Below are 27,524 nucleotides of genomic sequence, written 5' to 3' on the forward strand. Positions count from 1 at the left end.
GGCTCTTTGCAGAAGCCTTTGTGGTGTTTAAGGAGTAGTTCATATTCTTGCAGTGATAGGGAATACTTTTTTCTTGGGCAGTTGCCTTACTTGACTTCCACAGAGTCTCTTATTTATGAGGTATGGCAATATAGGTAGATTTTTTTTTATGCAATTCTCAAGTTTATTACCAAAAAACAGGGCTGTTATACTTGTGCTATCCTATTGCATCACTCAGGATTTTGATTCATGTTAAAGTGAACCTCAAGTACCAAAAAAACAAATAGAGAAAGCAGTTAAGAAAGGACTTGAGTTTTGACCGTATGGTTATAACTTAACTACAACTTAATTTATTTTTCTTGGGTCTTCTTTTATATATATATATATATGAACTTTGCATTTAGTAGTATTTGGAAAAATTATCTTATTATTATTTATAAATGCTTTTTTTCCTTGCTGGCTTTGGTTATGTGCATCATAAGTAGACCCATTTTTTTTTAGCATTACTAGAGGGCGAAAACCAAAGGGTACCATGAGGGCAGGTGCCTTCTATTGGGAATACTCAAGTCACTGCATAGCTGTTTGCTTTTTGGTGTAAAAATGAAAAATAGTGACTTTCAGGAATTAGCAATTTAACTTCTGTTCCTTGATAATTAAATTCACAAACTAATGCTTTTATGCTTTGATTTCTGTATTCTTATGCAGGTTGTGACTCTCCTTCTCCTCATGATACATACTTTTTTCCCTATTTTCTATGAAGGGTCCCATATCTATTGGAAACGCCCTCTTAATCAGTTAAAGGTACTTGAGCAAGATTCTTTTTTGGATACATATCCCTAGTCTCTCTCTCTCTCCCGTTTTGCATTTTGATAAAAATGAAAATTCTTTGATGTATGGATTTCTTGAATGTAAGGAAAAAAGGTAGAAGTTAGAAACATTGGCAAGAATACCTTCCCAAAACTATGTTACTAAGATTCTTCAATTTGCATTATCTATCCATGTTAAACCTGTTTTGGACACCTCAAATGGACTTGGGTATTAATGTATGATACTCCAAATAGTGTTAGACATGGGTATCATCTGACAACAAAGCCTAAGTCTAATGTTTATGCTCTGTTGAACTCTGTCACCTATTTCCATTAGCAATCCAAATAAGTATGTCAGTGCCTTTCAAGCGAATGGACTTTGGATAGATTTTATTGCTTCAAACCTAAACAATGCAGTTTAAGTCTTATAGTTTAAACAAAAAATTGTGGTCTTCTATTCTTTTATCACCATAATTAAACAATTTGCAAGTAACTGCTTCTTACGTATGATGCTAGTCACTGATCTTTGCTTGATGATTTAATATTGGCTTTTCACACAGTTTGCTGTAACCTTTATATTATTGTCTTTCAAAAAGGCCTAAAGCTGTATCTTTTGTTTCTGGAATTCTATGAATAGAGTTTACTATCTTAGTTTCCCATGATATGAGCCACCTAGTTATCTTTTCACGATTTAATGTTACAATGCTCCCCTGCTTTCTTATGATGTAGCCTAACAGTGCATGTTTTGGTTCAATTTCCAGGTCATTTCCCTCTTAATATTGGTGACAGATTTACTGGTTTATGCTCTCTATTTGTCTCCGGTAGCCTTGACATCTCTTCCATTGAGGGTTGCGCCATATGTCAGAGTTATTATTTTCATCCTCAACATTAGGTAGTGAGTGACAAAGTCCATACTTTCTATTTCTTTGAAATCCTTTTCTAAATGTGTATGCATGTATTTTATATGTCTTACAGACATCTGTTTGTTCGTGCCATGTCCAGAATTGAAATTTAGTCTCCTGAATGCATGCATTTGGCTTCACAGATGTATGCTTTGCATTTATGCATCACAAAACATAAATTGGAACAACTTTTGCTCTTTCCACTTCTTTTTTTTTTTGCCATCATTTTCTCCACTAATTCATCTGATCGTATCATATGGATCTACAGAAAATCATAGAGAATTTGAGTATGATTTTAAATAGTGAATTGTGGGAAATCTATGGTGTCTCTGTGCTTCTCAGGTTTGCAGCAGACAAAAATGTCTATCAATCTTTGATTGCAACATTTAATCTGGAAGAAAGAATGATTTTATACATCACCAACTGCCTGGTGCTGCCATGAGATAGTGCACAGCATGTACTTATGTAGAATCAGATGTATTAGGTTTTAGAAATTTGACGAGGACATCTCCTACTGTCTTTTAAGAAAACTTCATTGGTTTGTGAGGAGGTTATGGATGGGCCACCTCTCCTTGTTAATCCTTTTTCAGGAACAAGTTTAAAAGGAAAAATGTCTCCTTTTTGGCTGATGGCATTCTTTACTTGAAAATCATTTTGGTTCGGCACTATCATGTACATAGGTGTTTCTCTCTAGTATATTTTTCCATAATTGGGTCATCAGGAAACATGGTAAAAGATGAGAATTTTAAATTCATTTTTATTGCCACTGTTTTGATGCATAAGGTGAAAATAAAGTGGTGGGGACAAAAAAGTTCCTTTCCCTTTTTTATGCATCTCTGCTTCATTTTCTCCTACAGAAAGCATAGCAGAAAAATGGTTTGATAATTTTTGGCTTGGTTGAGGAAAATTTGATCTGCTTGGGGTGGCATGAATTAGTTATTTGTAGAATTTTATGCCCATAATTGAACTTGATTCATCAATGTTGTCAGAGATTATCTTTGTGACATACGAGTAACCTATTAAACATTATTCTATAAATCGTCATTGAAAATCACATTTTTATTTTGAGGTTTACATATATTACTGACCATTTTTGAATATCCATGTTTGAAGGAAGATGTGACTGTTGCTTGTAGTGATTTCAGCTTCATTCATTTAATGTTTTTTTTTTCCACTTTGTTTTTACTTAGGGAATTACGAACAAGCATCCTCATTTTGGCTGGAATGATCAAAACATACTTGAATGTCTTGGTTTGTATACTTCTTTTAGCACCATACCAGTATCCATGCCTGCTGTAATTTAATTTTAAACAATATGTGTTTGCCTTATGATCTGGTTGAATTCGTTGGTCATAAGTATATACGGCTTACCTTTTTCCTAGCATGCACTAATAGCTGTCTCATCTACTTCTACTGCAGGCTTTGTGGCTGCTATTTCTTCTTTTTGCCAGTTGGGTAGCATATGTCATGTTTGAAGATACACAAGAGGGTAAATTGGTATTTACCTCATATGGTACCACGTTGTATCAGATGTTTGTTTTATTCACCACATCCAACAACCCAGATGTATGGATACCTGCTTACAAGTAAGTTTTGGAGTTAAATGCCGATCTGATTCTATGGTCATAAATTTAGTGTACTCTGGTTGGAGGTTTCTTTCTTTGCTGTAAAAAAAAAAAAATGGTTGGATGGTGTTTTTTTACCCCTATAGAAACGAAATTTAAATGTGTAAACATATCATAAAACTTTACACACTCTTTTTTGAGTGCCAGCTTGTTCTCCTTTTTAGTATTATTGTGTATGAAAAGCTAGGTTGCTTGCTTGTGTTTTTTTTTTTTTATCAAAATGATCCTTCTATGCAATGCCCTATCATTTTTCTTTTGGCATTTGTGAAGATAAACTCATTTGGTGTAACTTTTTAGCTTTATTTATACATTTTCTGAATAATGATAGGCAAATTAGCATTTTCAAAGAAGGATGTTTTCCTTCCTCTGATCTATACTTGGATCACGTTACACTTTATTTTCCTTTTGGAAATCCTTTGATTTGCAAAATCTTTCAATCTTTTGGCTACAGGGCTTCGCGTTGGTATTGCCTTTTTTTCGTCCTCTATGTCCTGATTGGGGTTTACTTTGTCACAAATTTAATCCTTGCTGTTGTATATGACAGCTTCAAAAGTGAGGTATGCTGTGCATTCATCTTACTTTTGCTATGATAACTGTGAAGACTGGAAAAGATGCAACTTAATATGTAGTATTCCTTTTAATTTTGGTTGCGGATGTATGATCAGTTATTATTTGAATCTTGCTAGCAACTATTGTTACTTCAGGAAAAAAAGGAAAAAAGAAAACATATACGCTTAAATCTCCTTTTCTTGTAGCTTGCAAAACAAGTCTCTGAGATGGATCGAACAAGAAGAACTATGTTGTGTAAAGCCTTTGATCTCATTGATGATTATGTAAGTGCATTATTCACTTGCTGGTCAAGTATCCTTTTGACATGCTAAACTGCTCTAATTTTGAACACTGCTACCTCTGTATACAAGATATGGTTGTTAGAAATCTTTGCATGTGTAAGTCATGCAAAACTTCATCTCTGTATTAGTCATAGCTCATGTTGTGATCCGGATATGGAGAGTTTTGCAAAGTCATGTATGTAGGATTTATTAAGTTGGATCTTTTTTAAAAGTTCGTTATAATTAGTAGTATATGATTATATGTTGGTGTAGGTGGTAAAAAGTAAAGAGGAGATGGGTAGCTGAGAAGTAAGATAAATAAAGAAGTGAGAGAGAGTCTTATGATATTGTCTAAGCACTCTATTAGAGAATAGATGGATAAAGTAAGATGAGAAAGGATAGGATGAGGACAGTTCTAGTGACTAAGCATCTCAAAGGTACAAAATTGATTACTACCATCAATCCATCATGTTTCTTTTTGCAGAATTCATCGTGGTTTCTGATGTTTGAATTATTTATGTAAATTTGAGATAAAGAGAGTTTTTATGTTCTTGAGTTGCTACCGGTGGTTTGATTATTTTGTTTCATCTTTATGTTTGGAGAGACTTTACAATTAGGAAAATATTTGTATCCCATTTGATATGGCAATAATGAATTGGTTTTTTAGATAGTCGATTTTGGTTAATACCTATTCTCTAAAGAATTATTTTATCTCTTAACATTATATAGAAAATAATGAGAACAACTATTACAAGTAAAGCTATACTTCACGTAGAACAACTAATACAACTAAAACTACTTCGCACAGAATAACCACTTCACACGAATAACAGTGAAAGTAACTCGGAATAAGTGGCAAGATTCATGGGTTACTTTCATATTGAGATGTACTGGAGAGTTTGACTTGATGGCCTAAATGTGGAGGTAGTTAAGAGGTCTTTCTCTTAAGCTTTTCCTAAAATACAAGTGTTTCTCTCTTTTTCCTTGTTCTCTTGTACCTGTTCACGTACAGCTTCTTCTATTGTATCTGTTTACATACAGCTCATCTTTATTAGCTTCTACTCGAGAATAAGTCTTATTGTACCTAATTACTTCAACAGTCATCTAATGGGTTTCTAAGCTTTACTTGATATTAACTTTTAGTAACGGTTAGCAAACATTAAAACTCTCTTTAATAATATCATTCATTACGTGCATTAAAGTCTTTTCTTGTAACCATCACTTTTGGCACTCTATATAGAGCCTTCACAACTCATTCATGGGACTTTCACTTTTCAAAACTACCTTATTCTCAGTCAAAGCTCTTTCTCTAGTCCTTTTATACATTGTCTACAAATTTTTTTCTTGTTCGCTTCCACCTGCCACAACACTCAATACTTCAAGAATTGCTCCGATCTTCCTCTCCGCCACCTCCGTGACATCCCTTACTTGTTTGCAACACTTCCTCTTCCTATCACAAGAACTCCTTTTACAGGTTTAACTTCAAATATTTTATTTATGAATAGGTTGACTTACCCATGAAGTGGAAGATCCAATTCTTGGATTTACCCAATAAATTTTGCCTCATTAGGTGGATAAAAAGTTGGGACAAAAATATTGGACAAGTAGCATTACTCCTTCACAATACAATGTCATCTTCTCTTTGAGTGATTTGTCTACATATAAAATGGTATCGCCATGTTGTAACATTGTAATATGATTGATGTAGCCAAACCCACATTGCAAATAAAGGCTTAATGTATGGTGTTGTTGATTTGGTTTAAGTTTTTTGAATGTTATATGAGGTTTCCTATTCTATGCACAGAAAGTTGGGTTCCTCAACAAGGAGCAATGCATTCATCTGTTTGAAGAACTGAACAAGTACAGGTACTAATCACATCACCATCTTTAACATGTTTTTAGGAGCAAATGCCTTCTTATCTCTTGCATTGATACAGATGTTTACTCTGTTCTCCAATAGGATATTTAGAGGTGGAAATTTGACAGGTTCAGTTGGGTTTGAGTTATTTCTGGTTTTGACTTTTTGGGTATGGTCTAAGAGAATGAAGAAAGCATGCAGGAAGTAATAACTATCTCAAATAAGAGGATTTTTTTTTTTGTATATATTAGCATATTATCCAGTTGTCTTGTGTTATCTTGTTAACTCTTTTTAGGACATTGGTAAATGACTGAGGTGGAATCAAAGCATTCTGAACCTGAAGAAATTGAATCTCCTGTCTGATTGTGAAACATTAGCTAGTTTTCTCTTTGCATTTTTTATCTCATATTGATAAATATTTGGTGCAATTAATGAAAGAAAAATCATAAAGATGCAGTCAATTCATGAGGATGTAGTCCTTATGTCTTGAGATGGTCATAAGCAGCTTACTGTATTAAGGTTCCTGTATTGTATTGACTTTTCAAACCACTTGTTTATAGGTTGTTTTGTTGATTTTGTGCATGCTAAAGTATGCCTTCTAATTATCTTATGTAGGACTTTGCCAAAAATATCAAGGGAAGAATTTGAGTTAATATTTGATGAGCTGGATGATAGTCATGACTTCAAGGTATACCTTTTACTTCCCCATTTTGGTTTGATTTAAATTCCAGTGATCATTTTTTTCCTTTTGGTGTGTGTCAGTGCATGCAGTTAAGGTCAACTTTGTAGAAGAAGAGATTTTACTTATTGAGATCATTGACTATAATAACCAAAGAATTTTCAATGACTAATATTTTCTAACCCTTATGAGAAAAGGGGGGCTAAAGGGTGTTTGTGATGTTGCCTAATTGGAGCAAATGGAATGGTTATAGTGTTTCTTTCATTGAAAACCAGAAGCTTTTATTTTCCTTATCTGGCAGAATAACCTTCTAGGGAATACTGGAAGTTTGTCTCTGTAACCGTTCATAAAAGTTCTACTTATCAAGAAGAAATGAATAGTTTTTCCTGAATAAAGGGTATAAAAAGAGCCTTGCCTAAGTCATGCTAAACAGGTTGTTCGAATGGGAGGGGACCAGATGCCTGAGCTAATATCCTCACTAGATTTGGTCCCGTGCTTTTTTGTTGGCCAAAAGGTAACTCAGTGTTAACTCAAAGGAGGAATGCTATCTGGATGTGCAGCTATTTGCCTGGGTCTATGAGCTGGAAGTCGTGATGCTGGTCAGTGTTGGAATCTTTTGTAGTTGTGTCCAAGTTTGTGGGACAGAAGCTGTACAGGATGATAACCTAGATGTTGGAGGGAAGGGTGAAAATAGGATTGTTTTACTCATTTGGGTTCATCAATAAATGATTGAATAAATGCCTGTAAAATCTTCTGCATAGATGGAAAGAATAATATATAGGATGTGAACATGCATGCAGCTGCTTATGTTTACTGAAGTTGGTTCATTCGGAAGGGAAAAGCCTGACACATGGTTGATGCGCAATAAACATAGGTTCTAGATTAGTCCCCTTAATAACATCTTGCACCTTCCAGGGGCCATGCTTTTCCAAATCTTCATTAAGAATTTAGTTCCAGTTAGAATTCATAAACTGAAGCAGCTTGTTGAAGCCAAAGAAAATTGCGAGATATTGGGGGCATCAAAGGGGCTTGAAGGATCATAGCGGTAATCTTGAATTGTTGTTGTTTACCAGGTCCTGTGCTTTAAGCAATGGGCTTCCTTGTAGATAGATTGAACTGTTCAGTTGTAAAGTCTCAGACAATGATCATGCAACGACTTTCTCACTGTGTTGATATGATAGGAAATTGTATGGGAATCTTTGGAGGAGCTTTCAATATATTTCTTCAGATTATTGAGCAAATTGAGTCTATGGTGGTATTTAATGTTTGAAATTATTTATTTGTTGTTTTCAATATTTTCATGTGTGTTCGCTCTGTCTTTAATCTCTCTTCTGGTCATCATATTGCCTGTTTGTACAATATCACTTCTTTATACTACATTTAATGTAATTATTGCTGGATTTGATGTTTTTCCATCTGTAGATCAACTTGGATGAATTTACTGACCTTTGCAACGCCATTGGTCTAAGATTCCAAAAGGAGGATTCTGTAAGTCCAGTTTCCTAGTAACCTTCTCAAAGCATTTTCATTATAAATGATGAGATATTTATGACAGCGGAATCTATATGTGTTTTGCAGCCTTCTTTGCTTGACAGATTTCCAATCTACCGTTCACCTTTCTCTGAAAATTTGAAAGCTTTTGTTCGGAACCCCATATTTGGATACATAGTATCCTTCATTCTCATACTGAATCTGTGTGCAGTTATTATTGAGACAACGGTATGCCTTGAACACAATTCATTTAGATGAACATGTAAGAGTTAATTTGCTTTAAAAGCCTAAGATGCTTCAGTTATTTCCTCATTAATGATTTAACAAAACAAATATATTTGCATCTATCTGCTGATGTTGTTAGTTGTAGACTACATTGCTTCCAAGTTCTTGCACTTTGGAGTAAAATTAATTTATATTTCAAATTAAAGAGTTTGGAAACTTTGTAGAACTTTCCCTCTGGTGTGTGGTGATTGGCTTCTAGCCTGTTCTCATGCCCACAGTTAGGGGGTCACCCATGAGTTGTTTTGAAGCATATAATGACATAGGGTAAACTGAAAAAGGCATCTGGATCAGTACCCCATCAGAAATTGTTTAAAATTTTCTTTCCTTGCAATATGATTAAATTTTGTTCATTAATTACTCCATTTCTCAAGGAGGCATGCCATGCACTTAAAGTAAGAAGAAACTACTTGGAATACTAGATAACATTCCAAATTAAATGTATGTATGAATGTGTGTGTGTGTGTGTGTATAATATTCTTGTTTGTTGACTGGCTCCCTAGCAAAATGAAATAAGAATGATTACAAAAGCCCTCCATATATTGCTTTATTACTACCCTCTAGAGCCCAGCCATGTGATTCTCAACTTTGACACTGTTTCCTGCTCTTTCTGGCATGGACTTACGGTTCCCACCTTCATCCAATATGAAACTAAGAAGAAATAAATAAGGTAGCTTAAAATTAAATTAGAGTCTTTTGTGGTCTAATGCCTATGGAGAGACAGATGCTTGTGCATCCAAGATTACTGTTATGTGCATCAATTTTGCTAATCCCTTTTTTTTCTGCTGCAAATCAGTAGCTGTTCAGGTAGAAGTGTGTTTATATAAAGGCTGGTCTTCAAAGAACTAGCCCAGTACTGGCTAATGAATCAAAAGAAGACCTTCCTGATCTGCTTCTACCATTTTCTTTTTATGCGTTTGATGAATTGCTAAGTGGAGTGAACATTTTCTTGTTTTTCGTTTCAGATTATTTGATTTCTTGGATACATATTTCCAAAATTTAAAACTTGTAGTCCCGAACTAACCCATTATTGGCTAATGAATCAAAAGAAGACCTTCTTGATCTGCTTCTACCATTGTCCTTTTATGTGTTGGATGGATTGCTAAGTGGAGTGAATGTTTTCCAGATTTTTGTTTCAGATTATTTGATTTCTAGGGTACGAATTTCCAAAATTTAAAACTTGCTGTCCTGGACTAACTTTTGTGATCTAAATTTTCCTGCAGCTTGATATTGAAAACAACTCTGGTCAGAAGGTGTGGCAGGAGGTTGAGTTTGTCTTTGGTAAGTACTTGCTAATGCATGTACATGATTTTTAAGCTCGTATAACTGCCTGATTTTACTTACTGAAAATTTTAACTTCATAAATTTGCATTATTTATTTAATGTTTGTTATTTTTTGATGTATGCTACATGGTTACTATCTCATGGTGGTTAATGAGTTGCTTATTGGCTGACAGGGTGGATATATGTACTGGAAATGGTACTGAAAGTATACGCCTATGGATTTGAAAATTATTGGAGGGATGGGCAGAATCGCTTTGATTTTCTCATCACATGGATAATAGGTAACTACTCGAGATACATCCTTGGTTTTTCACCTTATGTCTACTAAAGTAAAAGCAACCAAATTTGTTTTCATTTTGTTTGAAATTTTAATAATAATTGAACAGCACACTACTTAGAATTAGTTTCTTTGGAAAAGCAAATTTCAGCAATTATTTTGTGTCTTTCATGTTCAAATATTGATTGATCACTTAATGACGTAAGCGGTCCAACCGAAGGCGGAAAGGTTTCAATTGCCAATACTTTTAGAAATTAAACAGACTGCATCAAGCAAATCTTTTTAGTTACTTCCTATTCTAGAGTTAACTAGGTGACTGCAAAAGCAAATGGCCTATTGTTTGTTCTTTAGTGGTTTTTATATTTGAAAATACTCAGAAAAATTTTTCCTTTTGCATTACCCTTCAATAAAACAACCTTTTATTGATGTTATTCTAATCTTGTAAATATTAAACGCCCAAAAAATTTTGTAGGTAACCTATAAATATTGCAAGCATGAAATGATTTTGGTTATGATAAAAACATGAAGAAATATACTGCTGGAATACGTGCTTCTCCACTGAATTGAACTTCTGTATAAATTTGAAACAAAGTAGATTGCAAGTTGGGGAATGACCATGCTGTTAAGCGTACTTTGAGGCAATAATGCGCAACAATTAGGTGTTTGAAGATTTTATATGCAAAATTTTCTTTCAATGTTGCAATAAGATAATATATTGTTCTTTTGAGTTTATTTGCCCCTAGGGATATAAGCAAATGGCATGTGGCACGTCTAGAAAGTTTGCATTCACAATGTTGTCCATTCGGCTTGAAAGAAAAACTTTTATTTCTGCAGTGGGTTATATCCACTGTTTCTTTATTCTGTGAGTTTTATGTGTGAAAGGAAATTCTTATTCCTTAATAGGCTGTTCAATTTCATTTTATTTCTGAAAAAAAAAAACAAAAATTGTGCTTGCAGTTATAGGAGAAACTATAACTTTTGCAACTCCTGATGGACTGGATTTTTTTTCAAATGGAGAATGGTAAGGACAACTTAATATTTCAACCTTCGTGCATTCTATGGATCATGTTTAAGTTTTGCTCACACCACACCTCATTTTCCTGTAAATAGATGCTCTCTACTTATATTATAAATGAATTCAACTGAATGTTGCTAAATTTGGATGTCCTTTTCCTTCTTTAGTATATGTTTTCACATATCCCCATTTGCTTCCCATTCTTGTCAACAGGATTCGCTACCTTCTTCTTGCCAGAATGCTAAGATTGATAAGGCTCCTGATGCATGTTCGAAGTTACCGAGCTTTTGTTGCCACATTCTTAACCCTCATACCAAGTTTAATGCCATATCTTGGGACCATATTTTGTGTCCTATGCATCTATTGCTCACTTGGTGTACAGGTACTTAAGATATGTAAATTCTGTTTTAATCTGCCTGCCTGCCTTTAGTAAGTTAAAGTTGCCACCATTTATCAAACAATCTGGAGTGGTCCATGAACATTTTATCCTAAAGAAATTGGTTTCATTTGTCTAGAATTCTAGATTTGATGGTTGTCTGAACTGGGGATTATTATTCAGTCTAATCAATTTTCTGCTTATGTTACTAATGAAAATTATTATCATTTTTCTGTCTAGATCTTTGGTGGGATCGTCAATGCTGGGAATTCCAATCTAGATGGAACAGATCTCAGTGATGATGAGTATCCTTTTTATCATATGTACGAACCTTTCGTATATGCCTTTAGGAACTTTATTCGAATTTGTATTTAATCTTTCAATGGCTACATATCTCAGAGGAAAATTTTGACTATTTACAGGATTTGAAAGTTTGGCATTTTGATTTCAGAGGTATATTAAGTTATAACTGCAATTGCAAGTTTTAAACAATATGTTAACATTCATTGACTTTCCTTGACAAAATCAGCTATTTGCTTTTCAATTTTAATGATTACCCAAATGGAATGGTGACACTTTTTAACTTGCTAGTTATGGGAAATTGGCAAGCCTGGATGCAGGTATTGCTTCGATGCCAAGACTTTCTTCATTTTGTTGTTTTCTTCACACACTTCTGCTGTATAGGACATGTAGAGGAACATCTATATATCATCTTCACATATGTTTAAACGGTGGATTAGGATATAATTACCCTCTTTCTTTTTGGATATATCTGTCACTGCTGATTGTGAACTTCTAGGCCTCTAGTTTAACCCGCTTGCGGCAGAAGAGCTTAGTATATTCTTTAAATTAGATCTGGCAATGGGTTATTTTAAAAGGTATTGGAATTCATACCTATTCAAATAATAGCAATTTAGGAACTGATCTTGGTGTAACATTGCAGTTTTTGGACTCAATAGTTAATCCATATTATCTCTATGCAAAGTATCCAACATTTATTTGAAAAACTGGTGCATCATCTTTTATAAGTCTAAATAACAGCTATAATTTTGGACTTGTTTGATTGATAAGCTATGTTCTCACTGACACAAACGAGGTGCAGATTTAATATATATGGTCCATGCCAATGTGGGCTGTTCTTAAAAAATAGATACATACAATGCTAGATCACATTGATTTGATCTCTTATTGTCCCAACAAAAATTTCTGGATCCATTCTTGTTCCAAAACAGTTCCATAAGTAGTTTTACACTAGAAAAGAAAGTGTAATTCTAATAAATAAAAACCATTAATAAATGCTCTTCACTCGTACTGAGTAAATAGTATACCTGAGCAATATTGCAAAACAGCTGTTGCTTTTTTTTTATTTTTTTCCTAGAGAGGGGAATGTCTTGTAGGGATAAATTTATAGACTTCTTGTGTATTGTTACATCTGACATGAATACTCTTTTCTCAGCAAGTATTCTTTAAATCCTATGTAGTATATTTCAAATTATTGCATCCAACAATAACATCATGGAAGTATTTTTTGGTCAAAGTCTTAGCAAATTTTAGCTTGGTCATGCATAGCATTCTTTTGAACAAGTTCCATTTTATAGAATTTTGCTCATTCTTGTCTGTTCTTTTCTTTCTTTCTTCATACTCTGCTCCAATGATATGCCCATTCTTGGAGCCATTGATTTTTATTTTTTTAAATTTCTGATGCAGAGCTACAAAGAATTAACTGGAACTTCGTGGACCCTTGTATATTTTATCAGCTTCTACCTAATTACTGTATTGTTACTTTTGAATTTGGTGAGTCTCAATATTTAATCTTCACCTTGTCTTTTGTACATAGCAGACACATTTACTTTTGTATATGTGAATGTCTTCCACATCTATCTTTATGCTCTTTTCAGAATGTTTCTTCATATGTATGTTTATCATGTATATTTGTTTGTATTCATATATATACAAATACTTGGGTGCTTCTCAGTCATATAGGGTCTGCTTATATTTGCAGTTTATATCTTTTGTTCTGGCATTTTCTGACTTGGCAATTTTAAAGAGCTTCTATGTGAAAGGGTAATAGGAAAGAAAAAGAACAAAGATGGGAGTAGAGGGAGCAAGTTGATTGACCCTGTGTCTTTTAGTTCCACAAGTTAAACAAAAAACCTTTACATATACTTTATGTTAAATTAATTTATTTGAGCATTACCTAACAAGAGCATATAAACTAAGAAATAAGAGTAAATTTAAGAGTTTGTTGATTATGCTCATAGGCTGCAGCCTTTGTACAATGACCCGGAACTTAATGTGTCTGGTTGCTTGATGATCATCGTATACAAATTTCTTCAGTATTTGAAGGATCTCTTACTTGAGATTTTAGTGAGATTTGCTGCTATGCTTGTTTCCCTGTTCTCTTAATTAAACTGTTCTACAATTCATGTTTCTGAGGTACTTTCTAGTCATTTACAAAAGAAACAACCTTATAATTTTTTCCAATGTGAATTCAGGTTGTCGCTTTTGTCTTGGAGGCATTCTTTGCTGAAATGGATCTTGAGACGTCAGGGAATTGTGAAGAAGATGACAAGGTTTGTACATATTATAAACTCTTTTATTGAATCAATAATTCTACAAACGTATTGCAAAAGTTGGATTCCTCCTGATTAGTTTTCGGGTTCTATTGTGCACTCTCTATGACTGGGTTTTACTTAAAAGTTCTCATATTGTTAAAGAGTTATTACCACAATATGGACCGGTTGGACCAAGATCTGTAGAGGGGTGATTCTGATTCTTATGTAAAAAATAAAATAATTTGGGGGCAGCATATGGCTGTTGAGTTGTTTATTACTCCAACTGCAACTGAGTCTTGAGTTGCCTTTTCCAATTTCAAAAACCTCTGACCATTTGCACGAGCTGTAACAAGTGCATGATTAGCTTTGAAGGAAGTAGTTGCATTTTGTCATTACACTATTCTTCAGCATCGTAGTGTTTGAGGTTAACATGAGGGTCTGCTTAACAATGGTTTATCGACAAATTGATCTAGTCAGAAGAGTTAATCTCATTTTTATAATGATGTATGCCTGTATCCATTGTCATCCTTATTACCATGGCGGTTATCCAACACATTAGATTTCTCACTAGTTAATATCTCCATCTAAAAGATCGAAATTTGATTGTCCTTATTCACATTTTCAGGATGCTGGATCAGGAAAATATCGAAGAAGACTTGTTGGGTCTGTATTCGCTGTCTCGATATTTCTACAAGTTATCATTTACATACATTCCAGTTTCTCAGTGTTAAGTATATGTTGCATTTTGATTTTCTTTTATCCTGGTATGGTGCAGCACGAAGACTCGTAGTCAAAGAATTGATATTCTACTACATCACATGTTGAGTGCGGAGCTGGACAAGGGCCAGTCCTCGCCCTCCTCCACTCCATAGTTTGGATCTCATTTCTTCTTCTGGTAAGTGATTTCTTTTAGACAAATAAATAAACCCTTTGTTTCTGGTCCATTATTTATTTGGCTTGTGTAATTTGTAGGTGCACCAGCATGTCATGTTTGGAAGTGTTCCAACTCGGTGAGTAATTGATCAATGTACAGCCAAGCTGCATTCGAAAATCATTATCCTTGTAACTTGGTTTTCTGGTTCTGCTGTGGAGTTGTTATATATATTTGTGTTGGGTAGGATTTGTACCAGATCTGGTTGTCTAGGGCAAAAAAGAAAAAGATGATGATACCTAGATTGGTGCAGGGTTGTGTCTTAACCTGGCTGCCTATCGTGAGTATGTGATTGATGCTTTTAAAAGGGTAATAATTAGATTCTTGTTGGATGGTTTTGTATTTAAAAGGCCCTACCCTAATATTTGAAATGAAATTGTGCCTTCTTTTGTCACTTTCGAATATAATTTCTCCCCTCCCCCTCCCCTCCCATCCCCATATTCGAAACCCTGAAGAACAAAAAAGAGATGGAAAGATTTAATGAAAAGGACGATGAGTTTTGACCCATACCATATCATTGGTCAATACAATATATAAGGTGCCCTTCGACTCCACATTATGATAGTATATTGAGCATCCTAACGAAAATTCAATTGATGACAATTGTAACAAAGAGTTCTCATCTGAATTAGAGTCCAAAAACGTCAAACCAACTGCTTTGCTATTTATAAACCACCAACAAACTACTAATGTTTTAGAATCTGGTGTGGCAATCAGGGTTCCTTCTATTCCTTTTTCCTTCATCGTTGAGTGAAAAACAAAGAAGGAAACAAAATTCTGAATAGAGAAAAAGTAAGAACACCATGAACGATTTGAAGGGGCAGCACCCTCAGGGCCAAGGCTGTGGGGGGTTTACAGAGTTTCATAATTCCAGTGATATACTGTGTCAGTATTCCATATCTGTTTCTGAGGATTATAACTAAATGCCAAGGGAATAATTCCTTAGTGAAGTAGTTGTTTTATATTCATGGAGATAAGGACTGACATGATACGAATAAATGAGGCTTCGGCTTGGTCAGGGGCTCTTCCCTTGCTGTATGGGATGGGGAACAAAGTGGGTAGGGCCACTTATCCTTATTAATTCTAGTTACATTTCCAATTCATGAATTCTCGTATCTTGGGAATTAGTAAAGCTCAAGGCCCGTGACGTTAATCGCCATTCCGTCTTATATATGGGCAAAACGAAGAGATGCTTAGTTGAATTCTTCCTTAAGTCTTTGTTGTTTGTTTTTTTTTTTTTTTTTAATGAATTCTTTTTTTCATAACATTTGTATAAGGACAATAGAGAGGAATTTTAGGCATTAACGCCAATATGGCTACACCCATGTAGGAGTCAATTTATAGGCATGCTAATCTTTCCCTAAAATATTACTACTTACATATAGAGGCATTATAAGAGAGAAGAGAGAGAGAGAGAGAGGAGCATTACGTGGGTTTTATTGCATTGTCGTATTATTAAACTAATCTCCACCTGGGCAGATTGTCTATAAAATGTTTGTCCTTACATGAGTCTCCCCGTACTCACAAAAACAAATTTAAAGAGAGAGAGAGAGATTGAGGAAGATGAAGATGATGAAAGGAGAAGTGGTGCTCAACATCCCAGCCGAGAAAGCATGGGAAATGTACAGAAACAATGAAATCATTAGCAAAATCAACCCTGAAATGCTGTCTGGGGCTGAGTACATACAAGGAGATGGTGGCCCTGGAAGCCTAAGGCTTTTCAAGCTTGGTCCCGGTAACCCTTACATGTCCCTATCTCAGTTAATTGTTTTCGTGAATTGGTATATGGAATCCTTTCTTCTCTCTGGAATTAATTGACATCAAGCCCAAGTATACATGTTGTCGAACAAATCTGTAACCATTGAGACGTGCTTTTGATATTGTTAGCTTACCAAGTTTTAGGGTTTACGAAAAGACTTCAACTTCTTCGGAATTATGCAAACTATTTTTGCGTAATATCGTCAGTCATAGAAAATACATGTTGTCTCACTACGAATATAATTGAAGGGTACTCTTGAAAATCGTAGCCTACTTATTGTATCTCGTCATATATGCAGCTGTATTCGATTATGTGAAAGAATCAATGGAGAAGATAGAAAAGGTGGAAATGGGACGGTCGGTCACTTACCAGGTCATTGGAGGAGACTTAAAGGAGATGTATGATCCTTACAGGGTTACTTTCTCATTCATTCCTGTGGAAGGAAAAGAAAACCACAAGTGCATCGCTGAATGGGAGGCAGAGTTTGAGCCACGGGCACCCGCAACCCCTCCACCTGAGAAGGCCAGGGATGCTGCCCTTGGATTTCTCAAGTCGTTCGACAACTTTCAGCTAAGCTACTAGCTCTATCAATATCAGGATTCTTTCCTCTCACCTGTGTCTATAGTATATATGCCTCTATATATATATATATGCGTGTGAAATTAGCTGGAACATATCACCTAAGTTGAGCGCACTCTTTGTATTATAAAATGATTAGACATGAAATTGTACTAGTATTATCAATGAAGTTATCTATAAGAATAAGCATGTCTTCACTATTTGGTAATGGAGTCTTTCGGTTACTATCCATGTCAGTACAAAAGTTTTTCTAGCAATGTTAATTTGTGATCATCCTGTTTACTCAAAATTCGTTGAGCCTTTCTTCTAGTAATTGTGTATTATAAATTATCAGTGTTTTATCTCTGTTTATTCCAATTTAAAGTATCCTTTAACACATCACAAAAGAAAGGTAGGCTTAGTGGGGGCTTAAGCAAACACACGAGGACTAAACTGAGGGAGACTGAATCAACTCGTTTATTTCAAATGGCAAAGAAGAGGCATAAAGGTAGTGGATGAGGGAATACCAGGGATGCCTCTTTCATTACTGCTTTGACCTTCGGGTTATATTCCTCCTCTAAAGTAATAAGTATTGAAAATGAAGCCAAAAAAACGAAAAGAGAAGGGAAGGGAATCATATGAAGGCTTCATGGACATGGAGGAATCTTGTAAAGCAAGTTGATTTTTGATGTTGACAATATCGTCCAATGGCGCCTGCACTTTCTGTTATTATATATAAGCCAGATTTATGTGAACACTCTGATATTTCATTTTTGACCTTGCCTTTGTGATTATGCCTCCGAATAACTGGATTGCATTATTTATTATTGAACCTCAACTACACACCATTTTCGTTGCCACTGGAAACGTATACGATCGACAAAGTCAGGTTTCTTGTGTTTAAAGCTTGAAACTGGTTCTAGTTAGGTGTTCACTGTTGATGACCTTTTTCAGTAACAAATTTCGCCCACGATCAACCGGCAAGGCCCAAGAGTGGAGCCACCAAGGCAAGGCTGACTGGACTCGAGAAACCTACCAGACCTGCCCAAACCCGAATTCGACCTACGTAACTCAGATCCGAATAATCTACATAATTACTCAAAATAATTCGAATTTGAATAATCCATCCAGATCCAACTCATTTTGACTTCAAAAAAAAAAAAAAATCAACTGAAATCTAAAATAATCCAAACCCAAATAAGTGATGTCAAACTCAAATTATTTGAATCCAAAATGACCTGAGTGAGGTAAGATTGGAGATAATACAAATGCTTATGCTTTTATCAACATTTAATTTACCTGTGCATGTTGACTGAAAAGACTATAGAATAAGAAAGAAACATACATGTAGACTCATTTAATCATTCCGAGCCCTTCCAAAATAAGGTTAAACCTCCATATAAGCCCCAACATTATATACTGTTTAAAAACTATGCAATAATGTAACCAAGTTCATCAAAATTTTGCATTCACCAAAGCATTTGGAAGACAAACCGCTCTACATTAGCTTCCATAATGGCTTAACAATCCCATCCTACGTTTTATATCTAACCAACTCCAAATGGTATCAGCTTCTGGAAGCCTGAAACTGCTCACAGTCTGTTGACCCATTTTTCACAAACTCCTTAACCACTAAATTAATCATCTTTTGCATAGTTCCTTTAAAATCCTCTGAGCTACCCTTTTCGATTTTATCAGGATCTGGAACGCCGTCTTTAACCACAACAGACCCTACCTTAGCACCCTCTTTATATGCTTGGCATGCCACCATAATATCACGTGCACACTTGCGAAAATGACCAGCAACAAAGGCCTCAAAATGCTGCAGAGAAAACACGACTGATTAGATCAAGAGGTAAAATGCAAATTTTACAGAACATTTTGCCCCCATTAGTCACAATATCTGCAGAAATATATGAATCTGTTCTTATAATTAAGCATAGTAGTAAAACCTTGAAGTGCGATGAACACCAAAATGATAAGAAAACTATCATATTTGGCAAACATGCCTGACAGAAGACTGAGACCATGCCAGCAGGCCAATTATTGTCTCAGTTGTGCTCAATGGCAAATGGCAATACAGATTAGAAATCAAAATATGTTTGAAACAAAGAGGTCTATCATCAGTATAAACAAACTCCATGAAAAGGAATAACGAGAATCCAAGATAAACATGATAACAGATTGTTGTGGTAATCATATATTTGGGCAGGTTAGGTAGAAAAACAAACTTCACAAAAGGAAAAGAGAAAAGAAAAACTGATAAACTAGATAAGCAAAGATACCTTCGGCGGTCTTCTTAGTGTGTAAATCATTGTCTTCAAGGATAGAACAAACACATCCTCATTGTACTTCCTGGACCTCCGGTCACCTTCATCCCCTACATACGAAGTTTCATACCCAGGCTCATTAAAGAAGGGTCTATCATTCAGAATCAGAGCTTGTATGGAAACCAAAACTTGTAGCATGGTTGATTGCCCTGGAACCCACATCTCAGTCTGCTGACCATGCCAGGTGCCCAAAAGGCTTAGGCATACTTTACCACAGTTGTACAAATTTGGATTTAACCGGAGGCCACCAGAGTAGTAATAAACCATCTAATAAGAAATTCCCAATCTCCATTAAATACAGTAAAATAAGTTTACCCTTTATAATAATCTAATATAAATATGGACATTTTAGGGAAACACACAAACACACGCACACATGCTCATACCGGCGGCTCACTGGGGTATTTTGGAGGGAAGAAACAATCAAATACAAAAAGGCCATCATGGTAAGGAGTACCAGAAGGTCCTATAATGACAGCCCTTAAAAGATCCATCCTGGCTTCATAAACTCTCACGTATATTGTGTCTGTCAAAGAACAAAGGGAGGGAACATGAATCATTCAAACAAAATAATGTCTGGTGATAAGAAGCAAAAAGCAGTGATTTTCATGTTTTTGTAATCACTGTAGAATGCATTTTTAGAAGGGAAGGGAATAATAAGAAGCTGCAAAAATCGGAAATCAGTGCTGCTGTCCTACAGCAGTTTAGTATGCATAACTTTAGAGATGTTACTCAGCTGAAAAACGTGCACATAGTTTAGCCATGACAGTGGTTAACACTAGATAAAAATAATTTCATGGCCAAAAAGGAGACCTAATATACTTGTTTCCTTATCAGTTAGTATCAGATGGCACCATATTCAGAAAACATATTCATAAATCAGAACTCACCTGGTAAGTCTTTCTCCAAAATTTTCCACTCATCTTGAATTCGCTTCGCCCACTCCTTTGGTTGCTATCAAGAAAAAGAGGAAAACCCATATTATATGAATACTGACAAATTTGGCATAACAGATAAACAAGATGCACCCTCACCTTCTCTCCTGATAAGGTTAAATTGCTGTAATGATGGTCTGAGAAATCATCCACAACATCAAAATGTTTAAAACTTTGAAACGTTTGCATAACATCATGTTCTTCATTTCCTTCTTCTTTCTGATCAGATCCTGACTCTCTTGAGACTATTGAAGTACTGGTAGAAGCTGACTTCACTTTGCTACCAGCTAAATTTGATGTTGTTGACTTCACGCTTTCAGCAGGACCAGGGCCAGTTGACTCACCCAGACCAGATGGCACATTTACAATTGGAGTAGGGTCTTTCAACCAGGGAATTGAAGCCTCTACCCCAGGAGGGAGATCCACATGATCAAAATGGGATTGCATAATCGAATAATCATCTTCATATAAGAAATCATCATTGTCACCATAATCAGAAACATCATCAGCATAGTCATCACAGTCCTCATCACAATCGTTGTCATCATCATGATATGAAATATCAGAGTTAGAACTATTGAGATTATTTGAGTTGATTGATCCTGAGGTAGAACTCTTAAGAGGATTGTTACTATCCTCAGACCCTGCAACACTAACAGAATTTCCCTGATCACTGGCTGAAGCATCCTGAAAAAAGCAGAAAGTAATTCCAGTAAAGACCACTTGATGATGGATAAGTAAGAAGCTGCACTAAGGTAGCATGCAATTGCTTTCTAATATTGTAACCACATACCTTCACATGGTCGTCCCACTTCTTGTCATAGCATATTTTAGTCTTTCCCTTACTATCCACGCCAGCTTTCTCAGAACCAATCAAAACAGTTGTTGGATCTTCAACTTGTCCAATATCCATTGCATCACAAAGAAGAATCTAAACAACAAGATCGTTTTCTAAGCATATAGTCCAACTATAAAAATATCAGTAAAAACTTAAGAGTTACACATCCTAAGGATTCAAAGACAATAACATAAAAATGGGAAGCATAACAGTGACGTGAGATTATGCTATTCATGTATGCATTCAAGTTTTGGAGATGCTCTAGTTGTTCGTATATGGTTCTGTAAGAAGAGGAAGAGAAAAGAGAAAGAATTATACAAAAAAATTAAGGCTAACTGCCGAATGGACTACCACTTTAGAATAATATTAAGATTCAATTAATCAATAGATATTCCTTCCAATGCACAACGAAACCAAATATTCACTCAGAAATATTCAAATGCTGCAGAGGACAACAGTAAAAGAAAAACAAGTGATGCCTGCTTATTTAAAACATGAGTTACAAACCTGTTTATGACATACTAGACTTACGCACAAGAAGTATCAAACTCCTTACTTCAGTCTCTTTTGGTACTAAAAATCAAGAAAACACTATAAATTCAAAGAAAGGAAATTACGATCCCCTAAACTGCTTATGCTTCAAAACGATGCACTTAAACTGTTATATTTTGATTTCTTATTCTTTTAAGTTAAAGGTCCTAATTCCATTGTATCGAAATAACCAGTGCCAACTGCGCACGGCATGGGTGTAACCGGCTCAAGTCCTGGCTTCGAACCAAGGGCGTTCTCCACCCTCTTCTCTTCTCCCACCACACACCACCACCCAACCCACCCACCCCAAAAAAAAAAAAAAAAAAAAACCAACTAACCCTCCTTTTATCCGCTTCTCGAAAGAAAAAAAGCCCCATGATTAAAGATACTAGATAAATACATAAATAATACATGGGTACAATGAGACTTTGCACCAAAGAGAAAGCACAAAACAAACAAATGAAAATTAAAAAGAATTTGGCAAATCAAAATAAACCAATTTTAGCCTAAGGCCCTGCCTGGCCACAAAAAGGAATTCGAAAGAAAAGTAGAAACCTTTATTTTCTAGGATGATACTTATTCTGGTTTTTTTTTTTTTACCAACAAATATCCTATTGAACCATCAGTAAGACCTCGACTTTTTCTCGTGGAAAGCATTTTCCAAGCAACCAAACAAAGACTTTAAACAAAAATCAACATAATAATATACTAATAATAATCAAAGAATTGCATGTGAAGCTAATTTACTAAAAGAGGCAGAGAAAAACAAAAACACGGAATTACGATAAAAAAAAAATCCGTCAATCAAATGAAATGATCATTGATCAAAAGTACAACAAAAACCAACTGCATCCACTCAAACACTCTCTTAATTAACCGGTAGAGTACGCGCAATAATCTTATTTTCCAAAAGAAAAATCAGAAGTTTCTTTAATAAGAAAAGAATAAAAACCTGGGTTGGTTTGAGTCGCTTGGAGATCGAAGTCTCGTCTACACGAAGATCCATAAAAAAGACTGATCCAACTTATATAAGGGAACCAATTTTCTAGAGAGAGAGAGAGACAAATAAAAAGTTAGAGCGAGAATTCGTACGTGATTCTGTTTACAATTATTTTCTTTTCCATTTGAATTTCAATTACTCTAAGACATGCCATTCATAAAATATAATAAATTCTTTTGTTTTTGAATGAAATCGAAAATCCGAAACTTTCTCGGTTTCCTTTTTCCCGTGCAAAGGCGATTTTATAGAGGAAAGAATAGTGTTTGGACTTTGGAAGAGTGGTTTTAGTTGTTTTTTATTAATTATTATTTTAATTTACATTTTATTTTGGAGAGGGAAAGAGGGCAGCTAATTGCGCGCCCTATTGGGTAACACTCCCATCGTTCGCATGAAGGGAAGCATTGAGACAGGCTAGTACGCGGCCCCGACCATCGTAATTTTGCACGTGTCGATCTATTATTTGTTTCTGCAAGTCCTAAACCAAAGGTGGGGTTAACATGTGGGGGACCCTGCCTAGGGAGGAGACTGGGAATATCGGAACTACCCCTCGTGTTTCTGTTTTGTACTTTTTGGGGTTTCTTTCAAAAACGTTTAGATGCGACCATGACTTACATGTACCCTGCCCCTATCGAGTTCATCACAACCGTAGATCTTGATGGTGGAGCCCTGCTCTTTTGACTTCTGGTTTTGCCAAATCCTAGGGCTGCTTGTTTTGTTAACCAGAAGGATTATCGTTTGGGTTTTTTTTAAATATAATTTTTCATGGGTATTACCGCTAAAATTCACCATCGCCTCGGGGTGTTCGTAAGGGCTCGGCCCTCCAAAATTTACAAATTGTATAAGTTTTTTAAAATTTTTAATTTTATTTTTATTTTTTTAAAATTGTATTTTTATAAATATTAAAAATATTATTTTCGTCTTTATAAATTTAAAATTTTAACTCTACAATGATCACCATACTTTATCTAATAGCAATTTTAATAACCTCACTACATCATATACGATATTCCTATTAATAGATAGAAACATTAAAAACATAATAATGAGAACAACTACTTAGTATTGTAGTTTATCAAGTAGGCTATTCCAAGTGATAAAGAGTGTCATGACCATCAAACATTTATTTGCTATTTTTCATAATTCTATTTTCTCTTTGTGTTTAAACACTTGAACAAAAGAAGAGAACTCTTAATGTTTTTTTTTTTGCTTTTTTTTTTGAAATTTCGTATTTTCAAATCTTTTAAAAGGCCTGTTTAAACAATATATAAAGTAACATAATTTTGATCATGGTCTTTAATATTTTTAGAGCTTAAAAGATATGTTGTTTATAAAATCTAATTTTTGTGAATATAAAATTTAATTTTCTATCATAAAATATAATTAGAAAGAACAATTATAAAAATAAAAAAATTATTCTATTTTATTACTTGTTTAAGTGTATCTACCATTAACTACACCGTCTTTATTTATAAACTTTAAATGAAAAAAAATAAATTTACATAAATAAAAAAAATAAATACATATAGAAAGCATGAACTTACTAAATGAAAATGTATTTGTATTGAATGAACTTTATAGGTGGGGATGTACTTATATAAAAAAGTATATTAGATATGAAAAAATTTAAAAAATTAAGAAAGTAAAAAAATATTCACATTTGTATTTTTAATATTTTAAATTTTATTCCTTTTTATTAATATGAGATAAAGTAAAGGACAAGAGATTTTCCTTTAAAGAAAGCAATAAAGTAACGCGAGTTTGACAAAATTCCCCAATAATTGAATTAACTTCCATTCAATTCAATTCAATTGTCATGGGTCATTATTTTGTCATTAATATCTCGAGTCACGTCTCCTTGTTAGGCAAAAAAGGTTTATGCATTCCGACAATCTGTTTTGGTTCAGTACCAAAGTTGCGTCAAGTGGAGAGTAGACCCTACGGAATGCTACAACATGATGGAGAATTGAGATAGCTCATTGTTAAATTTTATGGACGAGTATTTAAATTGAAATTAATTAACAATAGATGAAAAATATTTATCATTTAATTTAAAATTTATTATTAATAGATAAAATTTTTTTATCATATTAATTATTTTAAATATATAAATATAATAAGGACTTCTTTATCTTATTATCAATTAGATATTTATTCTAAAATTTAATATAATATCAAAGTAAGTGTTATTGCCTTGATTAATTTTTTGTAATAACCTTTTTATACATACATACGTGAATTTCATATCATATCATAAATCTATTATTCTTACATATAAAGTAAATATTAGAGTGATAATAAAAGAAATTTAAATTCTGTTAAATAAAGATATTTTAAATATATAAATAGAATAAATTAACAATAAATGGTTTTACACCAGTTATTAATTGATTTTAAATTTCATATTATTTTAAAATTAACAATACATAATAAATTCAGTTTAAACACTATTTATTACGTGATAAGTTGGGACAAAGAATATGGCATCTTCATTTGATGTTACAAAACTAGGTGTTTTTTTTTATTATTTCAAAAAACTCTTAATCCCCTTTTTTTGGTTAGCTTTTAAAGAGCTTCAAACTTTACTAGCTAAATTATTTTTCTATATGTTAACTTGTAAATGCTGTGCACTATTATTACTATGCTAAATAGATAAATTCGTCCTTGAGGTTGTCATTAATTTAGTTAATAGAAGACTAGTTTGCATCCACCCAAGAGAAAAAAGAGACTAGAGGTGCAATCAAGTGAAGTAAGTTGAAGGACATAATATCCACTCTCGAAGGCCGAGTAGTCAGAATGGAGATGGTCGTGAGAGAGACGAGAGACATACTCAAGGAGTTCGAGGCCAACTAGGAGGAGTTGAGTTCCAAAGGCAATGAGCTTTGTGGAGAGTTGCAGTCAACCCTTAATAAATCAATGGAGATGTTGAACCATCGAGATGCAGCATTGAAAGAGCTTGTCGAGTCATTGCGGCATGAGGTATGGGGCTTAGGGAAGGGAAAACTCAAAAATTTTTTTGAGTGATGTCATAATTAAAATAATAATAATAATTTTAAAAAAAATTTCTCAATTCAAGATCTGTCGAGAAAGTACTTAGATCAAATTCAACACAACTTTATTTAAAAGATTATTCAGTATCATCATTAGTAGAATTATATTGTTGTTGCCTAGGATTTAAGTCTTGTGAGACAATTTCTTATATTTTAAAATATCTTTCCATGTCTTATTTATACAAAAACCTATTAAAAATTATTACTCATTTCTCATTAGTATATTCAACAACTAACAGTTTGACAAATTTCTATTTATTGATCAAAACTAAATATAAGCATCCACAAACCACGTAAAATTAAATACAAAATTAAATAATCAAACCATATATCTACAAAATAAATTTTAAAAAAAGACTCAAGTTATTATTAGACATGTAATATTATTTTCTATTAGAAAAATCATTCAAGTCCCAAACTATCAAATTAATCAAAAAATATTTACATATGAATCATTTAAAAACATGATTTGGGTTGAAAATTATTTACAGTTAAACAATTAAAATCTAGATGAGTTGTTTTGAAAAAGTGAAAAATGCAACCAAAGATTGAGGAGAGAAGTCTCACTGTAGGTCTTAAAAGTAATTTTTGAATTTTTAGAGAAAAAAGGTATATTTAAGTTTTGACTTTTTTAATAAAATCTTAAATTACAAAAAAATTTTATCTCTTAGTATTTAAATATTAGTATATAAATTATTTTTTGATAAATCTACTTTGATTGGGAATTTTTGATCCACTCTCTATAAAATTATAAAAAAATTAGTGGGTTTTTTTATGTTATTAACTATGTAAAATTCTAGATAAGTAATATACTTAGTATAAATTTTTAACTATTAAGTGGTGTCATGTGACACCACTCTTATATAGCTAGGTTCACCCATGGGCTTAAGGACAAGCTCGTTGCACTAGAGGCAACCATAGAAGGTGATAAACTAATCACTAAGTTGTGGACTCGCTTAAAGGTGCCTAAGCCTAAGGAATTTTGAGGTAAGAGAAAGGCCAAGGAGGTGGATAATTTTCTATGGAGCTTGGGGTAATACTTCAAGGCCATGGACATCACAGAGGATGCTCTATAGATGAACTTCGTAGCCATGTATTTAGGGGACATCGCCTTGTTATGGTGGAGTCATAAGTGCAATAAAAAGCTTGAAAAGCAACCATTAGCACTTAGGCAAAGTTCCAAAAAGAGTTCCGAAAACAATTCTATCTTGAATACACAGATGATGAGGCTCGTGGCAAACTCATGAGCCTTACCCAACAAGGTGAGGTAAAAGAATACGTAAAACAATTCTATGAATTATTGTTACAAATTAACGATATTGGTAAAAAGGAAACACTCTTCACTTTTATGAGTGGGCTTAAGTTATGGGCCAAGTTAGAACTCCAAATACGAGGTGTGCAGAACATCACGGAGGCCATGAGTGTGGCTGAATCGATGGTTGAGTGACAGAAGTTCGACAACAAACCTCCCACTTCCAAACCCAAGGAAAAAGGTAAGAATGGGGGAGACTAAAATTGACACTCCAAAAAAGACAATGTTAAGTGAAAGAAGCCATTCGATAGATAGAGAAGACCAACCAAAGATGGGAAAAAAAAGCCACGATCATGCTTTCTATGTGACAGTCCACATTAGATA

General features: G+C 34.1%; 3 protein-coding genes across 5 annotated transcripts in view; 2 read left to right on the plus strand and 1 right to left on the minus strand.

The window, feature by feature from the left end:
* The window catches only part of TPC1 (two-pore channel 1), a 16,236-nt gene extending 1,154 nt beyond the window's left edge, over positions 1-15,082 (plus strand). Inside the window, exons 3-23 of one of the 2 annotated variants that reach the window (XM_089782741.1) lie at positions 13-120; positions 685-780; positions 1,547-1,677; positions 2,878-2,938; positions 3,107-3,273; positions 3,764-3,869; positions 4,068-4,145; positions 5,947-6,008; positions 6,616-6,688; positions 8,102-8,167; positions 8,258-8,398; positions 9,676-9,733; positions 9,910-10,017; positions 10,971-11,034; positions 11,242-11,410; positions 11,645-11,709; positions 11,934-12,024; positions 13,112-13,198; positions 13,900-13,977; positions 14,585-14,622; positions 14,735-15,082. In XM_089782741.1, the coding sequence (XP_089638867.1) occupies positions 13-120; positions 685-780; positions 1,547-1,677; positions 2,878-2,938; positions 3,107-3,273; positions 3,764-3,869; positions 4,068-4,145; positions 5,947-6,008; positions 6,616-6,688; positions 8,102-8,167; positions 8,258-8,398; positions 9,676-9,733; positions 9,910-10,017; positions 10,971-11,034; positions 11,242-11,410; positions 11,645-11,709; positions 11,934-12,024; positions 13,112-13,198; positions 13,900-13,977; positions 14,585-14,622; positions 14,735-14,831 (1,944 nt within the window). In that variant the 3' untranslated portion in view covers positions 14,832-15,082. Of the gene's footprint in view, positions 1-12; positions 121-684; positions 781-1,546; positions 1,678-2,877; positions 2,939-3,106; positions 3,274-3,763; positions 3,870-4,067; positions 4,146-5,946; positions 6,009-6,615; positions 6,689-8,101; positions 8,168-8,257; positions 8,399-9,675; positions 9,734-9,909; positions 10,018-10,970; positions 11,035-11,241; positions 11,411-11,644; positions 11,728-11,826; positions 12,025-13,111; positions 13,199-13,899; positions 13,978-14,584; positions 14,623-14,734 lie in introns of those variants that run through there. The other variant, XM_021432284.2, reaches the window with a different exon arrangement.
* Positions 15,083-16,329: 1,247 nt separating this feature from the next.
* Positions 16,330-17,480, plus strand: LOC110423629 (MLP-like protein 423). The gene is made up of 2 exons (XM_021437913.1): positions 16,330-16,625; positions 16,948-17,480. The coding sequence occupies exons 1-2, from the start codon at positions 16,454-16,456 to the stop codon at positions 17,229-17,231; spliced, it is 456 nt and encodes a 151-aa protein (XP_021293588.1). The 5' UTR covers positions 16,330-16,453; the 3' UTR covers positions 17,232-17,480.
* Positions 17,481-18,467: 987 nt separating this feature from the next.
* LOC110426981 (putative ubiquitin-conjugating enzyme E2 38) lies at positions 18,468-23,122 on the minus strand. 2 transcript variants are annotated; one of them, XM_021442336.2, is made up of 7 exons: positions 22,794-23,122; positions 21,266-21,403; positions 20,572-21,159; positions 20,428-20,491; positions 19,924-20,063; positions 19,493-19,804; positions 18,468-19,029 (listed from the first exon to the last, which is right to left on the minus strand). In XM_021442336.2, the coding sequence occupies exons 1-7, from the start codon at positions 22,845-22,847 to the stop codon at positions 18,775-18,777; spliced, it is 1,551 nt and encodes a 516-aa protein (XP_021298011.1). In that variant the 5' UTR covers positions 22,848-23,122; the 3' UTR covers positions 18,468-18,774. The 2 variants fall into 2 exon arrangements, with proteins under 2 accessions (XP_021298011.1, XP_021298018.1); XM_021442343.2 differs by lacking the exon at positions 22,794-23,122 and adding an exon at positions 21,818-22,074.
* Between the last annotated feature and the right edge of the window lie 4,402 nt (positions 23,123-27,524).

The sequence above is a fragment of the Theobroma umbraticum genome, unplaced genomic scaffold, assembly GCF_002168275.2.
Source record: "Theobroma umbraticum cultivar Fairchild unplaced genomic scaffold, ASM216827v3 scaffold_30.0, whole genome shotgun sequence".
NCBI classification, from domain to species: domain Eukaryota; kingdom Viridiplantae; phylum Streptophyta; class Magnoliopsida; order Malvales; family Malvaceae; genus Theobroma; species Theobroma umbraticum.